The sequence below is a fragment of the Topomyia yanbarensis genome, chromosome 3, assembly GCF_030247195.1.
Source record: "Topomyia yanbarensis strain Yona2022 chromosome 3, ASM3024719v1, whole genome shotgun sequence".
Taxonomy (NCBI): Eukaryota; Metazoa; Arthropoda; class Insecta; order Diptera; family Culicidae; genus Topomyia; species Topomyia yanbarensis.
In genome coordinates, this window is record NC_080672.1 from 407,035,803 (window position 1) to 407,054,658 (window position 18,856).

Here is an 18,856-nt window from a genome sequence, read left to right on the forward strand (position 1 = left end):
ATTTCCAGCGCTGTCCTGCCCGCTCAGAGTGAGAATATCCTTTGCGCTACGCGGTTCACCCATCGCAACGCTCGGGTCGTGCGGAAAAACAAACGAAAATCCGTGTCCGTCCGAGACGGAAAAGGTGTAAAAGTCTGCAAGTGAGGGAAAAGTGACGCATCGAAAATAGGAGTGAAGCCAAGACGTTGAACGCAGGACGTATATTTAAAATGTATCACAGGCGAGAGGATTTTATTTTTATCTACGAGTGGCATGGCCATTATTGACTTGCAAAAAGGAAACCTAATGGAAAATCAATCTATGTGAAGTGTTTCGTCCCGGGCAAGGGCTCACTGAGAGCAGATACATAAGCAATAGGATGAATACCAACATTTGTTTCACGCTGTGAGTGAAAAGCGAACAAACGTTTAATTATCTGATTATGGTGGAAATATACGCAGTATTTCAAGTGCTCTTTGAAGGCAATCAGCATCTTCAAGATTGCTTAGTGTAGAAAATTCTCTACTTCGCGTTTGCTGATTTGCTTACATAGGCAGTTTTCCGGATCGACATAATCATTCGTACACGCGCTGGATGCTGCATTTCCTGTACTGAGTGTTCCACGTTTGGAATAAAATCCAAGTGGTGAAAAAGTGAGCGAAAGGTATGAACATGCTAAACTCATCTTCTATCTCACATATGCCGAGCTTGTTCCCGGTATATAATAGTTAATCTGATCTGGTGTTTACAAACGCTAATTTTTTATAGCACATAACACCTGTATATCATGACTGTAGCTTTGAATACAGCAGTCTGGCATTCCGAGATTGGCGATGGGCCAACGTTCAAGTTAATACGTAATAATCAAGTGTAGGATGCTGATGCTGATGAGTCAAATGACGACTTGTTAGAGGAATCTGTTAGCAGCATTGTGTTAATGAGTTTTGGGCAAATATTCCATTTGTACTTCCAAGAGCTTGCGTGAGTAATGGTGTCAAAATCAACTGTTCGAGTGAATTTATCTAATTCTTGGATTTGTAGCAATTGATTCGAATTATACGCAGAAGCGGTACTTAAAATATGTACCTTATAGTTAGCATTTTTCTGCGATAGACTATTTTTGTGTTTGTGTTCGTGTATGTGACCATAAAGATAACATATTGTCTCGGAGATTAGTCACCCGATACTTCGGTTCGAATCAATCATATAGTATCCCTGTATACCACAATTGAATATTAAACGCTTTCGCAAAGTATTTCAACTATCAATATAACTATCAACATATTTCAATTGGAAACGAAGTTCATAAAGCGTTTCTGACTTATCACTGAGTTGTAGATACACCAATGCCTCAATTTTTCAAGCTCGATTTTGTTTTGAGAAGCTGTCTTTGATACGTCAGTTATAAAGTAGTGTTTTAGTATACGACCTGGACTTAACACCTTCAGGACTAAAGACTAATAAAATAGTGGCAAATAACTGATAAATTCAAGAGTAGATAAAATGATAAATCTGACAAAATCGGGGCATTACTGTAGTGATTGCACTATCAGCCGTTTGTTAATATATGAAAAATCCATAATTTCCAAGCGTGTGCGCCACACAGTGGTGCTCCTAACAAGAGTCGAACGAAACATCAAAAAATGTTTCATCTGACTGAAAAGCACATGATATGCTAATGCTGGAGTTTTGAGTTAATTTTAGATGTCAGTTAAATAAATTATTTCATACCCTGCTATTAAACCTTTTTGTTGAGTTTAATCGCTTTTTATGGTTGTTTTTATTACTTATCACATTACTTTTTCTTATATCAATACTAGAGCACTAGAGTCAAAAAAAGTTATTCGTTCGATAATGTCCCAACCGGACCTTTGCTTTCATTAAAACACCAATCAGAATCACTCGTAAAAGTGACTTGAAAATATAACTATTTTTACAATTTCAGTGAATTAAAAATGTTTTATTTCCATAAAGTAAATTGAAAGAGATTGCAATTGTTTGTTATGCATTTAGTATTATTTATTTGATTTTTTGCGTACAAACTTAGCTTGTTAGCACGCACAACGGTCAAAAGTGTCCAAAATTTGTCAATGTTTAGGTTGTTGCCAAAAAAAAACTTTCTACTATGAAAACATCCATTATTTTGCATGAAAAATAAAATTCATGTTAATATCTATCGATACCTAATCAGGAATTCATAACAAAATACGATCGAAACTATACCACTCGCTGTTACTGTTGTTATTTTAGCTAATAATGATGCCTTATTAATAACACAATTTGTTATGAAAATTGCTTCCTGTTATAATCTTGTTATTTGATTCTGCTCGGGTATGCATCACAAATGTTCAAGTTAGAGGTCAGACTACCTCCATAATGAATCCTTGGTGCATCCAAATATGATAATTTTAACGGATTTTATCAAATTCAATTTTTTAGGATTAAGTTTGTACATGGAAAAATACATAGAGACTTTTCCGCAAGAAATGTATACGTCCAATATGGCGACCATGGCGAATAACCAAAATATGCACACAGTTTTTTCATTTGGTTTGAATTGAGTAATTTTATGTTTTTCATTAAATTATGTTTATAAATTAGCAAAAGTGAGAACATAAACATTGAAAAATTGTTGAAGTGACCCTTTTTTGGGTATATTAAAGATCCATCAATGGGGAAAACTGACCTTTTATCTGATCATGCATATCGATGGATATTGATATTGTATACATGTTTTTATGCAATGGATGTTTTTATTTCAGAAATTCGTTTGTTTAAATTCGTTTATTTAACACGGCTCATAGCGGTATCGTGGATCTCAGATATGCTTTCAATATTTAAAAATATGAAAAAAAACAAATATTATTGATTATCAGTTGAATCTCGTGCACGCATGTTTTTTTTTATTTGCATGCCTACTGTGTTAAATGGGTCATTTAATTCTCTTCTGTCCTTCACGTCAAAATAATTATCGTTAAAGCTGGCTAGTTGCTCGCGATGGGAGTCCATAAATCATATACATACAAACATCGACTTTTAAATAGGGTTTATTCCACGTCAGATTTACAACCAAAATTGATATTCCTTCCAAAAAATTTTCTTGCATTCTTTCGCTAAAAATAATCGACACGTATTTTTTGCTTTGGCTGAATATATTTTTTTTCAAGTTATAAGGTTTTGAACTTTTGAAGTTTATAAAATTGAACATTTTTCAATTATTGGTAACTCGGAAACGATTCAATATATCGAAAAAAATATTAAATAAAAAAAGTTACGCTTTCAAATGAGCTTACCGAAAAAAATTACATTTTTTATGTTATATAACTTAAGAATTCTGCAATTATTAGAAACAAATCAATTTTTTTAAAATCGGACCAATTTTTTTTCTTATCATATTTTTTGTTAAAAAGATTGTGTAAAAATTTGGGAGTGGATTACGAAATACTTTGCGAGATATTACAATTATAAACTTAAAGCAATTTTACACTAAACGCCCAGTGATAAGCTTGTTATAATTGAAATATCTCGTAAAATACCGCGAGTTCCATTCAGAAATTTTCACACAATCTTGTCGATGTAATTATAAATTATTTGTAAAAACTAAAAAAAAAATTGGTCCAGCCTTAAAAAAATCCTTTGCTTCTAACATTTACAGAATACATAAGTTACATAACAAAACAAATATTACAAAAAAATTCCGGTGAGATCATGCGAAAACGCAACTTTTATTATTTATTGCTTTTTTCCACATATATAATAGTTTCTGTGTTATCAGTAATCGAAAAATGTTCAATTTTATTAAATTAACAAAATTATTAAAAATGTTGTATAAAGTCCAAAAACTCATAACTTGAAAAAAATATCATATTCAACCAAAGCAAGAAATTCGTGCCAATAATGTTCATGAGTTTTAAAGTTAGGACACACCATTCGGAAGACCCAGAATGAATTTTCTCCAACGGATTCTACTTCTCCGTATTGTGACATACATCCTGCAATTAGCTCAGAAGGGGTACGCGATGATAAGTCTATATTTATGTGTATATATTTCTATATACACGGCGATCTTAACCCTCTACTGCCCAAATTTTTGTTTCGCTTCAAAAAAGTTAAGTAGCCTGTTTTTATGACGAGAAAACCGAAAAACATATTTCAGGTTTACGAAACTTACGGGATTTTCAGTTAAACCTTAAAATTTATAACCCGCCAAAAGGCGGGGTTGGACTGCTGGGCCAACGAAAATTAAAAATATGTTTTTCTCGCTAAAACATTCGAGATGTTTTTTTTCTGGGATAAAGATCGCAGGAACATGCCAAGTTTGTGTGCACACACACACTCACGGATGTAATTGTAATTTGTTTATTGGGGGCTTTAATCAGATGGTCATTCGCCCAATTACGGATGTCTGTGACCTCAGTATTCGATTTCCACTATACTTCCAGGTGATCCTATTGAATCAAGGCGGACGCCAGTTCAGATATGCTCGCGTCGGAATTTAGAGATAATTATCAGTAAACAACAATTGTTGGTTCGATTAGTCGGGTTCTATAATTCCCGCAATCAAATTTAGTGTATGCACAAAAAACGTAGATGACTACAAATGTAACTGCAATGTTCATTCATCGTTGTTTTAATTTCAGAAGGCGCATGACAGTAATATTCTCACAAACAGGTGGTCTGAAGAACTGGATCCCGCAATTCCCGGGCCCGGTTAGAAAGTTTCCGCAAGTGTTCGGAAACTATTTATTGATGATTTGGCGTAACTTGACATGACATTACAGTAATATTCAATTGCGCTTTTCGAATATGTTTCCTCTTCAATGTTCTATTGAATCGGTCTCAGGCTGTCCCAAAAAAATCACGAATGCAACTAGCAATAGAATCTAAAGAATGCCACATTGCATACGAATTCTATACGAATAACTGTGAAGTTTGATATGGCCCTCGGTATTGTGTGGATGTCCTTTACAATGCCTCCTGGAACAGTATCTAAAAGAAAAACAGTTTTAAAACTATCATTCCGTTTTGGAACTTGACTTTCTTTTTCAGAAGACTTTGCAGCCCATTCTTAGTGCACAGGACAATTATAGGGCTAGTGCTATGATGCTACGCATTGTTTTTGAGACCAGCATCTTACCCTCTGAATCTCCAAAACAGGGATCATTTATAGGTTTCCTAGCTGTCTCCGAATTAATTTAAAAGGTTGGCATTTATGATTTTTATTTATACTCAGGTTATGTTAAGACACACTTCGAGCTTTAAGTTGTATGGGTATTGAGTATGGCTCACGAGAAACGAAAGCAATGAAAATGAAAGACGGATAGGTATTCTAGAGCGAATCAGTTATAAACTTAGAACGGAAAACTAGGACTAGGCAGGCTCATATGGACATGATCGAAAGGAAATGTGAAGAATTCTAATTCTTTGCCTTCTGCTAAGTAGGAGTTGGGCCTTCTACCGCATGGTCTATGGTAGAACATAACTCATCATCATGTTTTACCGCCGACGCAGGTAAAGTCAACAGCATATTATACCTTCCATTTGAGGCTTGGTTTTATCATCACCGAAGAATCAATGTGACTTTAATTGTGGAATATCCCCGGAAACCGAGAGTTCCAGAATTATCGATAGTGGATAATATATTCAAAGAATGATTGACAATCAGTGATCTAGACCTGCGAATCAATGTAATTTGGTGACCATTCCAATATATTCTTAATCTCTGAGGTATTACGATAGTAACGGTTTATATGGGACATTTCAGTGTGACCTTTCTAACCAACATGTAACTCCTAACCAAATCAAAAATCAGACCTGAATGAAATTCAATAACAGTCAATGGGATTATTGCATCTCTCATTTGTAAAAATCAGTCAAGAATTCACTGGAAAATAGGTGTGATACTAGCTTAGGAATTTGATGAGTTCCCGGGGGCATCAAGAACTATCATAGTTGGCCTATGTGGTCAAAGCTACTTTGATTGATCATTAGTAATCTAGACCAGCCAATCCAAATCATATGGACATCGTGGTGTTACCAGATTATACGGGAATTTACTGTGTGACCGCTCTCTTCAACCCGTTACCCCGGAAGCGGATGTCGGATCAATAAAAAAAAACTCAATAGCAAGTAGCGTTATACCTTTAATTTGAATCTAATTTCGTGTAAATCGGTTCCGTCTAGAGTGGCTCGACATATGCATTTTTCAGCACAGCACTTTGTGAGGTCCTTAATGCCTGTGCAAATTTTGAGAACGGTTGATTGCTCCCCGGGTTTGCGAATTGCGTTCAAGCACAAAACCTACAACTAAATTATGGAGTGAATTGGTCTGCTCACTATACTCATGAACCGTATCAATAATAAGCACAATGAGCATATGCGTATACTACCCATGATCGCATAGTTGTCCCGTTTTCTATGGGATTTTCTATCTTTATGGGACTGATATGCGATCATGGGCAGTATATGGAATCAAACTACTATAAATAAACCTCAAAGGGACCTTTTCTACGTTCTTCTTAATCGATCAATAGATCTTTTTGTGACTGAATCAGACATGATTCGTTCTCGAAAATGAATAAGTTAGCCTTAGCTACGGCAACCAGAGAAAAGGTAAACCCTCAAGTTGCAATAATCAAAACATCAAATGGTTTCCCCGTAGAGTAAGAGATGGCAAGAGAAATCTGAGAGCACGAGGTTCACATGGCGCGCATCAATTTTTAGCCCTTTTACTTTTATTTCAACATATGTATTGTATTGCCCAATGACCTTTAAGCTACTGGAACGTCCACCCTACATACTAAATCAACCCTACAACGCAAACCGATCAAAACGTTATTTTAGCACGGGAAAATTACTTTTACAGCAATCGTGAGCTAACCACTAAGAATTGTTCTTTCGGATTCTAACTGGACTTAATATCTTTTAAACAAAATATGGTCAAGCATGACATCATTGAGTTGAGTCTAATGTGATTTTTATTAACCTTCATCGGTATAAAACACTGCATCCGTCATCTAACATTGAAGTGATGAGCTGTACATAATTCCTGACACTGTGCCAGCAAAACCTTCACCGGCACAGGATGCAGATAGATTGACAGACATGGTGTTATCACCTTTTGGACGTTGGGCACGGCTGAGCAGAGCATCGTTTGATGTTTTATGATGAAAACCTTGAACGTGCGTCGTCTGGCGGTTAATGTTTGCAATCATTGTTTGCCGATCAACTTCTTTAAAATCATTTCCCACGAAATGTCTTGTTTGCTTAGATTTAATCTACACTGTCATCGGCTAATGCTAGGTGGTACCTATGGCTGCAGAATATATCCATTAAAACCAACCAAATGTACCGTGTACTCATGAATCATCTTCAAAGGAAGTAGCGGTGCATTCCGGTAAGAAGATGAGCTAAGGTTGTGCAGGCTTAATTGGGCTTCGACTTGACGTTCAATACAGTAACCAACTCGAAGGTGAGCCGGATGTCGCACTGGTGGTTTTGTGCAGTTTTTTGCAAGTTAGCTTGCTAGCACGACTAAAATGATGAGTAATTATTGAACGATGATTCTGGTGCATAGTTAAAATTGAAAAAAAGTAGTATTAAATTCTGTTCTAAGTTTAAACATTACTCCGCTTTACTTATTGAAAATACCTACGTATTTTGTATTTAATTAAAGTAATTAATGAAAGTACTGAAAACTTTATCTGTTTTGCTGAATAGGATATTGCGCTGCACTTTAAATCTTTTCTGATTTGAAATTACAATAAATCTGTCATATACTTTTTAAATATTATCGGTACTTCATGTACTTTATAGCTCTTAATGATACTTAAAGTAACCCTGCATTGTATTGAAGATTTAGTGCTTACCCCTCGACTTTTATAGATACAACAATTAAATTTTAATTAACTCTAAGGTATTAAATTTGCTACAGTCTATCTTTGTTTTGCACAAAAGCAAAAACACATGTTCACAGATCAAAAGACTATTTCGTGATGAAAATGAGTATGAGGTAAGCATAGTTTATGGAGGCTGTACTTGAAAATATCAAACAGTCCTAATTGCATACAGTTGGAGATAGTACCAAAAGGCAATAACTAAAATATATCTCGCATACTTATTGAAATGGTCCTATGTGCAAATGAGAGACTCTGTATGCAAGGTTTCCGGTGGTATCATGCCAGCAAACAGCCCAAAAGGACGCTGGAAGAAAGCCTAGTTATATAAAAATCGTTCCAGAAAGCTGTTCGAGCAATTCTGGTCGAACAGAATTCTGAGTCAAAAATTTAACCTGGCTAATCGTAAGAGGGATGATTCGGGTAAGTTTATAAGGTGAAAATAGGTTCATCACACTATAATATTAGTCCAATTATCTTCGGGTGATTCGGTACTAAAAGTATTATAACTTCTAACACTATTCAATGTACTATCTGTTCTAATTCTTAAATCACCAATTTGCTCTTATTCTGTACCATCAAGTGTACTTTTTATCTACGACACTGAGGAATCTAAATATAGAACATAACTAACGAGGAATACAATGACCGATAGATATACCTAACATATTCCCCTGAATACAAAATTTGCCGAAGCATGCAGTCGACAGTACCGGTATACATACACCGTTAGCGACACAACTAACACCCTTCAGCTGCTGATGCAGTGCTCTTGGTGACACATTTTTGCACTTTTTTGCTCTACATTCACGCGTTTCCAATACCAAGGAACAGGAGCAGGAGTTAATTGGGTTCCGTTCTAGTACCGCAGGCGACAGTGCTCTGCGAAGTAAAATCGAAAGCCAGATAAAAAGTTCCGCTTCGCGATACGCTTCCGGACTTGTCGGGTGCCGCTGTCGACACCGGCGTGGAGTGACGGAAGCTATTTGCTTCCAAGTCACCACCGTTTCTTTTGGTTATGATGATAGCACAATGGACGCCACACAAAAGAAGCGTCGTATTGATGCTACTTCCTCACCATTGTGATTTTCCTACTGTTCTTTTTCGTATCCTTTTCTTTTCAACCAAACACATGAGAAATTCTATTACATTCAAGTCGTGTTTTGTAAGGTGTGCTAGTTTTTCGCTTCGCGTAATTTAAAACTTCTGACTGTTTTTGTGAAAAATTTATTTATGCGACACGTATTCCCGCATAAGAGAAACTTTACTGTAATCGGAATAATTTGATATGTTATTGTCATCGTTTCTATTTCGCCGCAGCAATGCCCCGGCAGCATGAAATCCACCAACGAAACGGACTGGGAGCCCCTGCTCGAAACGGTCGGTCGAGGCTCGGCGCGACTGCAGCCTGGTGGGACGACGGCACCTACCTGCACAACCAATAGGCGCGAAACCAAAAGCCTGACCCAGGAAAAATGTGGTCGGATCCGGCTGGGAGTGCTGGTGGTACTCGTGTTTATCACTTTCTACCTATCGCTGTCCACAATCGACATTCGCCCGATGGTGCATCAGATGGTGGTCAACATACCGGAAGATGACGAAGACCTGCCAGGACCAAGAGGTGAGTGAGTGTTACAAGCTGATGATGAGTGGATCACACACAACAGTTGCCGAAGGTTTTGCATGCTTAAACAAAAATTGCATCATTTTCCTTCACTGACCATTAATCCTGGCGCTCATTTTCGCACTCTTGGGTGATGGATGTGATACGGCTGCGTTCGGGTGTAATTTCATGTTTGTTTTAATGCACCATCAGTTGGGTGTGGCAGACTCGCAGGTTATTTGAAGAATCAGAATAGGAGCTTTATCATTATGTGGTCGTTTTAAAAACAAAGTTGGATAAAGACAAACTAGTGTTTTTGTTTTAAGAAAGCGTTTGTAGATCATTACAATCAATAGCTAGTCAATAGACTTCAAAATACAACCACTGACCAAAGCGACTGGAAAATGCAGCATCACATTAGATAGATTGCTTTGTTTGCAATCATAGCCAGTCATAGGTCGAACCTAAAAAGTATATGAGGTTCTATCACCTGCAATGATTGGTATTTGGAAAGAACCCAAAACAGTTTCGATGAAATCAATTACAATCGAGTAGTTATAGTGCATCCATTACCCGAGATTTCGATTTGTTTTTAAATGTTTCGTTTTTTACGAATTTATGTATGTTTAATTAGAATAAACTGGGAAACCCATTTTACATTTTGTCCATTACATTTTTGATTGGTTGAATTGATTCATGATTCTTATTTGACAATTGAACCCTGTATTTGATGTAGGTTTACATTTCACTCACTGTTGTTAAAGTTAATTACACCCATCTGTGTTTCATTACACAGCACGCTGGAGAATTAATTAATTAATTTAACAAATAAATATGATTGCGCTGGACATATTAGTGGCCGAGAATAAAAATCGGCACACCATTATTTCAGAATGTAAAAGTCGGTTTTAAACTTTATGTGTAGAATTCGACCTTAGATGTAAAAGGCGTATAAACTGGACGAACCAATAGGCGATAGAAGCACTTCATGAACGATTTTTATCACGATGATCATCTGTACAAGTACATGATTCAATTTTACAGCCAACTTTTACATTTATCCAAAACCAACGCGGTGAGAATCGCATACGTTAATGTGCACGACGAATGGTTCAATCACTCATATATCTCAGCTTCGTCTATTCCTTGGCAATCAACGAACAATTTTCATTTAAATCCATAAAAAATACAGAACTGCATCTGTTACACGAGAGTAGAGCAGGTTAATTGGACAAACTTTCCAATACCCAAAACGATCTAGAAAAACAATCGCAAGATACACGAGAAAATAAAATTGGCTGTTGTGCATTGGAAGTCTGTTGCAGCGCTCTACTCAGGACGAAAACAAGATTTAATTGTACTACCAAAATTTTGGAGGGTTGAACACTAAAATCGACGACTTGTTTCTCATGGTATCCAGCTATAACGTAACAGTGCTAACGGAAACAGACAAGGACGGTAGCACCAATGATCTCCAACTGTTTGGAACTGCTTTCAACGTTTACCGCCGCGACTGCTCTTCACGACTTGGATGCGTGTTGATCTCTGTCACACAACGCTATATTAGTAGCGTCATCGATACAGCTAGCGGCCAGGGACTGGAGCAGATTTCAGTCTTCGCTTCTATCAAAGGTGTAAAGGTGCGGATGTGTGCGATGTATACTCCACCGGATAGGAGCAATTTGGCATCTGTTCGGGAACTGTGTGCTATGGGATCGCTCAGCTATACGGTAATTGCTTGCAGCGATTACAATCAACCGCCGATGCATTGGTCGTTGGGGGAACATGGCATTCGTTGTGACAACTGTCCTCCGTTACCAATTATAAGCGCTTTTTTGAACGGAATGGACTTCTTCAATCTCTGCCAATTCGACTGTCTGTCCAATCCATTGCGCCGTAAACTTAATTTGTGTTTCGGCTCATCCACAAATGCGGCTGTTATCGAATGCGGTTCCGACTCTTTGCTCCCAGTCCACACACACCATCCTCGCTTGAAATTTCAGTCCCAATCGTACTTAATATCAGTGAGCCTCCTTTCGCGTCCTTAGTTGATTCCATTAACTTCCACAATATCGATGTTACGGCTAGGCATGCTTATTTACGCAATATTGTCACATTTTTCCCATTTGCCACGTTCCTTGTATTGATCGGAGATTTGATTTGTCTTTCCGTCATTTCCTGGTGGGAAGGATTGGGGAAGTGGTAAGGTTAGTGATAAGGACAATGACGACACAGAGAACATAGATAATATGAAAGTATTCTTCACTCCCTTGGAAATAAAAGACACTTCTCGATGAGCAGACATATCAATACCTCCGAGGGGATATTGAGATAATAGAACAACACCCCCGAAGAGATATTGTCATTCAAATACGGCTTGAACTGTAGTTCTTTGCCACACTGGATTAGGGACAATAGCAAATCGTTGAGTTTCAGATCCCTGTACATAGGTTCATCTATGTATGGATAACTAAAAATTCGGGTACGCAATTGCATTACTGCAGGGCAGTTACATTTCTAATGATATGAAGCTCCGTAATCGGATTCACAAAGATCCTACGAATAAAACTCAGCTTGCTGAATAGCCGCCGTGTGATAATTGATTTTTCTATGTCCAGTCAGTACCCTGACTAGAATACTGCAATTGTGTGTAGAAAAATGCACCAAATTCTTTGGCATTTTCGGAATCACATTCGACAGAAAAGTTTTTTTTAATCGCAAGTTTGTAAGCTACGCCAATGGTTGACATGTTCGGATGCAGCCCAACAGAAAATCTTGTGCTTTATCCAACTTATCGACAGTGATGAAACTGGTTTCGTCAGTCGCAGCGCCAGCTTTAGCCAATTCGTCCGCCCATTCAAGTCTAGTAATACCGGAAAGACCGCGTACCCATAGAAAGTAGATAGCATTTGAAATGCTAAGTTCTTCGAATTGAGTTCGACATGCGATTACTAATCTACGTGCTTTAAGGGCAGCCTGACTGTCAAAGCAAAAATAGATTCTTTTACCGCAATTCTCTGTTGAAGTGCCGATTGTACGCTACACAGAATCGCGAAGATTTCTGCTTGGAGTCGGGTAGGGGAGACTGAGGACACTTGATCCCCGGGGAGACTTGATCCCATTATTGTAACTCAAAGGCGGATCAGAATACATTAATCGAATATACTAGAAAGTTGCGTAGTTTTATCTAAACATAAGTTTCTTTAATACAAAAAAATAAATTGGACATGTGTTACCGAATTTTTACCGATTTAAAGAAAAAAATCTCAGAAGAACTGAAGAAGATTTATTTTCTAAATTTTCAAACTTTTATACAATTGATAAAGTCACCCACTACATACTATACTTTTGCATTCAGAATTACAGGAGAATGTCAATTATATGAATACGTTATTATTGAGCTGATTTTTTTGTTCAACTATACTTGTACTAAAGTTTGCTGAAATAGATGCTATGGGTTCACTTGATCCCTTCAAATTCGTGGAGATTTGATCCCCTTCGCATTGTTTCATACACACCACTGAAAATAACCAAATTCACACCAGAACAATTGAAGTCATTGTTGCCATAAAATAACAAAAAAAACTGTCAAAAATGAACGCTTCATCGTACAAAAACTTAACTGTAATTGTTTACTGCAGTATACGTAGCAACCATGCATCCCACATTTGACGTTCCTCAACCATAATAACGACAGCTTTAAAATAATTGCACAGAGAATTGGGGAATTCGTAAAAAAATCAGGCGAGAGATGCGTAATATGTAGCAACAAAAATAGTAATATCTAATCACAACAATTTAATAAATTCCACAAGACATATTGAATGGGGTTAGGTACCTATTTTTGCCCTATTAGGGAAGGTACCACATTATTTCATTATTAATTTTATTATTTCAGCTTCTTTGCTTTGTTATTAGGAGCCATTTTTTATTTTGATTATATAGGTTTTAGCCTTAAGGTCATTCGACTCTTATTAAAAGCCAATATAATAACAAAATTGTCTTGAGAATGGTGAAAATCTTCTGTTTGAGTGCAGCAAAAACTCTAATCGAGTAACCCAATTATCGCAACAACATTTGAGCCAATGCGTTGAGCAAAGATGGCAGACGCTGCTCTAACCAAAAGCTTCAGATGGGTAGGATGATAATAGAAACAGGGTAAAAATACGCTTATTACCCTACATGTTCTTTTAAACACATTTTCAAAAAATAATCAAGTGTCCCCAAATTAGGGATCGAGTCTCCACTAATCAAAAAATTTTCCATTTTTTTGTCGTTTTCCAAAAATGCTCATAGCTCATGACTAGTATAATATTTCCATGTAATTTTTTTATGATTATCAGTCAACCCTAGAAACAATATAAAACTGAAAAAAATACATGGTTGTTTTATCATTCCACGGAGTAGGATTGAAAAATAAAAAAGGGGATCAAGTCTCCTCAGTCTCCCCTACGGTCTAATCTCATTTGACGACAATAGACACCGGCACTGGTTCAGCCGTCCAACAAAGAACCGTCAGTGTAACAAACTACGTATTCTTTAAGTTGTCACCAGGCGGCTATTCCTCGCGATGGGTAATTCTTATACCGAAAGTTTTAAAGGGAAAACTACATGTGAGTGTGAGGTCACTGGGAGCAAGTGTACACTTATCCCAAGTAACCATTTCTGTTCATATTCTTGTATGGCTAGTCCACGATCTATTAGGTTACTGTTCCAGAGCCCAGTAACCTTAAGATTAAGTGCTTCTTGTTTCAGAAACACGCATAGTGGTTTTATTTTTCAGTACCTCTAGAGTAGCAGTAGGTGTTGTCGAGAACGCACCAGTCGTCGTCATCAAGACCATACGCTGAAGATGGTTCACTTTGATTGGATTGACTTGACTTTTCCCTTCTACGACCACACAAGACACCCGTATGCCAGTATTGGTATAATTGTTGTTTATACCCACTGAATGTACTTGGGTTTGAGTCCTCAAGATTTTCTGAAAGCCCGTCTAAATTGGGCAAAGGCAATACAAACTCCCTTGATTCTTAAATCGATGTGTGCCGTCCAATTAAGTTTTGAATCATGAATTGCCACAACGCGCTAAACATGATCTGCGTTAATAATTTCAGAGTCATAGAGCTGCAACGGTCGAGCTCCCTTTATAATCCTTCTTGACGTGAAAAGCACCATTGATGTTTTATTTAGATTAACTGATAGTTTAATATGAATACACCATTTCTCAACAACACACAAGACTTGCTGCATTAAATCCAAAAGTATGTTAATGCAAATACCGTTGATCATTATAAGATAATCATCGGCGAATCCATATGTCGGAAACCCAAGCTCATTAAGTTTCTTCAACAAACCATCGGCAACAAGGTTTGATAGAAGTGGTGGCAGCACCAGCTTGAGGATATCCGCAGACACTCAGTTTCCTTATCTCTACTTGTCTAAACGATGAACACAGATGTCGGTTGCTAAGCATTGCATGTATCGAGTTCGTGATATATGAAAATACTCCATGATCTCGTGCTGCTTCCAAAATGGATTCGAAAGACACGTTGTCAAAAGCATCTTCAATATCAAGAAAAACTTCCAAACTTCATTGCTTTTGCGCAAAAGTTTATTCCATGTTTTAGACAGCATCGTGTAACAGGGTGGTGGTAGACTTCTCCCATATGCATGTTGCATTGCATTGCATGCAGCTGGTATTCGCCCAAGCTAATTTCCCGAATGTAGTTCAGGGTTAGCATATTCACAGTTTTTTCTGTAATGTCACAGATTTTTTTACAATTTTTTATCAAAGATTCTTTTTCACAGATGACAGATTTTTAGCATTTTGATAAAAATTTCACAGATTTTTGGAAATATTGTGATTTTTCACAGATTTTTTGGAAATTTCTCACAGATTTTCACAGATTTTTTCCTGTTTTAGTCATCACAGATAGTAAAAAGATTTTTTTGGTCGAAACACAGATTTCAATGTGGCATCTCTGATGTAGTGGTCGATTAAACGTTCCTCTGATTTGAGAAGGAAGGATGTCAGACTGATCGGTCTAAAGCACTTTGCCTCTTCATAAGTGACACGGTCACCATGGGAAATGAATTTTACAGTTATTTCACGCCACGCTAATGGTATGTAACGTGTTGCAAGACTACAAGTAAGAACTTTTTTCAAAATATGCTTGAAGTGTTCATATCCTCTTTGAAGAACTGGAATTGTTCCATCTTTTCCCGGAGACTTATACGAAGCAAAGCTTTCGATCGCCCATTTGATTGATTCGATCGTCACAACTCTACGAGCAAATGCCGTGTTACTTGAAAAGAACTCATAACTCGAAGCGAACAAACTTCATGGTATACTGCTACTATCAGTGCGCTTGTTTTATCGACGATCTCATCCAAGTCACTTGGAGATTAATTCGCCGGAAGATACCTATGAAACCTAGTCGCTAAGCCCTCTTCGTAGAGGTCCCAGATCGTAGATTTGGGATTACGGGATTACGATAAGTGACGATATCTAGCGAGATATTTAAATGAACAAAGACGATGTATTTATGATCAGATAACGACAGTTCGAGCTCATTTGGTACGAGCCAGTTTAAGAACTCATGCGTAATACCGTCAGACCAGAGAGTTACATCTAACATCTCTTTTCTGCCAACTCGTGCAAATGTTGGGCGATTTCCTGCATCAAGTATATGCATACCCGATCAGAATCACACAACAGAAAGATTTCAAAGCTATATCTTGCGTTGTTACTTGTTATAATTTTCTGTTATTTTAACTACTAACGAGACCAAATTTATTACACCGCTGACTACAAAAATGTCATCCTCTTATAATTGTGTTATTGCATTCTGCTCGGGTATGTATACTACTAACGTATTCCATCAATTCGGTGCCTCTCAAATTGATATCTGAGCTGCCTACATTATAACCCATTTCTGCCACAAAATGATACAACACTTTTGGAATCATCAGAAGGTTATGGTTTATTATGCGGCACATGATTTGCGGAGAAACAAATGTCCACTGTGCCAGAGACTCGCGTAAACCAGCAAGGGTAAGAATCGCGACACTCCGAGCGCGGCTGGCATATTATAGTCCTGCCAGCCATTCAGTTCTCGGCACGGAGAAACACCTTGACTTGAGGACTCCTGTTCTCAAGTCGCTTCTTACGACATGGTAGCAGGAAGCCAGGGAATCAATTCTTGGTTGAGAATCTTCAACCCGCCTTTAGGCTGGTTTTGTCCAGAAAAAGATAATAGACTGTTATCAACCTCCTAGTGGAGCACAGCCACAGCTGCTGTTAGTCAACTCTTGCGAAATGAGAAAAAAACCCAGTAGGTCAATTTTTTTGCTGAGATATTGCGAGAGATTTCAACCGCCGGCTTCTTCAAAGTTATTTGAAATTGTAGTATGTGCCATGATTCTTGAAAGCACTGGTAATTACATTTCATTCGATCAACAAGGTTTCATGCCTGAATATCTGTCTCGACAAGCTTATTGTAGTTCTCCTCGACATGCATCACATAGATTGAAAACAAATCTCAGATTAGCGCAGTTTACACTAACTTGAAAGAGACTTTCGACGAAACCGACCACTGCATACTGTCCCGCCTCGGTGCTTCTGGACAATTGGTGACTTTGCTGAACTCCTATCTAACTGGCAGAGTATTACGTGTAAAGGTCAGCTCCTGTTTTTCGGTTGCATTTTCCTACGCGTCTGGAGTTCCTCAAGGTAGCAACCTCGGTCCATGTTGTTTAGTCTGTATTTCAACGATGTAAAAATATTTCTGCGGGGCGGCTGTAAGCTAGTATATGCTGATGGTCTAAAACTACATTTTATTGTACATTTGATCGAGGACTACGAACGTATTCAAGCACTACTGGATTTGTTCGGTTTTTTATATTGTCAGAAGAACAAATTAGTTGTAAGTATTCACAAATGTGTGGTGATTACATTCCATCGTATTGCATCACCGATCGTATTTGACTACCGCATTGAGTGTAATACCTCACCAGAGTTCAGCAAGTTCAGGATCTAGGCGTCATGTAAGATTCTACGTTAGCTACTCGTCAAGATTCAACAGAATGTCATTCGGATACAATAAGCCGTTCACATCGTGTATCCGCATATTCGCCTTAGTAGATGATTTATTCGATTTTGGAAAAGATTCTAGTCGGTTGGCTAATGAAATTCGTAGCTCTAGATTAATCTAAGTTTAACTTTTGATATTTTAACCCATTCAGTCTATGTGTCAGATGATAAATTGAAATACAAATACAAATGTTGTTCTGGAGCATTGTAGTGATGCCAACACGCAGCTATGATAATGACAAAAGTGACTGGATTAAATTATGGCGAAGCTTACCAAGAGTAAAGCCATGTCAAGTGATCCTCGATTTTTTCGCAAAATCACCGATCTTCATGAGGTATAATTTATTGTATAGGGATTATGGTGATTAGCTTGTGGTATAAATATTTCGTTAAAATTCCTTTTTTTCTTTAAGATATTAACCCTTAAACTTTATTGCATGATAAAATTGAAAATTTTATATCTCAAAAACTACTTAAGATTATTCAATGAATTTTTGCACACTTATGGAATGATATTTGCACTATCTTATAAAAATATTTTTATTTTATAATTGCGTGAATAACGGTACTTTGCATCTATTTAAAATTTTCAATTGTATTTTTTCTTGTGTTCTTCACGCTAATTTTTTTCAAAACGTATGTTAAGTTATGCGGCAATCTTTCACCTTCAATAATCTGTATTGATAATTTTTCATTTTTGTTCCTATCGAGAGTTATGGAGGATTTTGTAACAGTGCGCTGTTTCAACGCACGGCCCACTTCGATGCAACCCGCGAGAACGTACATATTGGCAACGCCGCACGTCGCAACGTCCTAATGCGCACCGCTTTGAAGGAGCGTATCTCATGTTCAAAATTGGCATCTCTGCGATTAAAGCAAAAAGACAAGCTTTTCTTTATGGATAATTGAAAGTGATGTTTTCTGAGTAACTTTGCATGCTCTTTAGCGTTATTATATTGTTCATGAGTTATTTAATTTACTGTCACTCAATACCTCGGACAAGTGCGCTCGGTTGTTGCCAGTCGATGAGCAAAGTTGAGCAGTGGGCATGTTTTAATCTGCGTTGGCATATTTTTCGCAAATTGACATACTTCACCACGTTTTATTTTCAGTTGGTTCTGTCTAAGAGGTAGCACGGTATATTGTGAATCTTTTCTTAAATCCACATAGCGACTTTTCAGCCACGCGTCATCTGGTCGTGCGTTAAATTACGCGCTCATTTAATTTGCATCAGTGCGAGCGAGAAAACGTTTTGACGTTTGTTTTTGTTTCGATCGCACAACACCC

The 18,856-nt window shown here is 37.4% G+C and overlaps 1 protein-coding gene across 2 annotated transcripts in view; it reads left to right on the top strand.

Annotated features, from left to right (window-relative positions):
* The window catches only part of LOC131693036 (uncharacterized), a 26,889-nt gene continuing 8,033 nt past the window's right edge, over window positions 1-18,856 (top strand). For both annotated transcript variants that reach the window (XM_058980508.1, XM_058980509.1), the window contains exons 1-2: window positions 1-643; window positions 9,195-9,495. In XM_058980508.1, coding sequence (XP_058836491.1) covers window positions 9,210-9,495 — 286 coding nt within the window. In that variant the 5' untranslated portion in view covers window positions 1-643; window positions 9,195-9,209. The remainder of the gene's footprint in view (window positions 644-9,194; window positions 9,496-18,856) is intronic.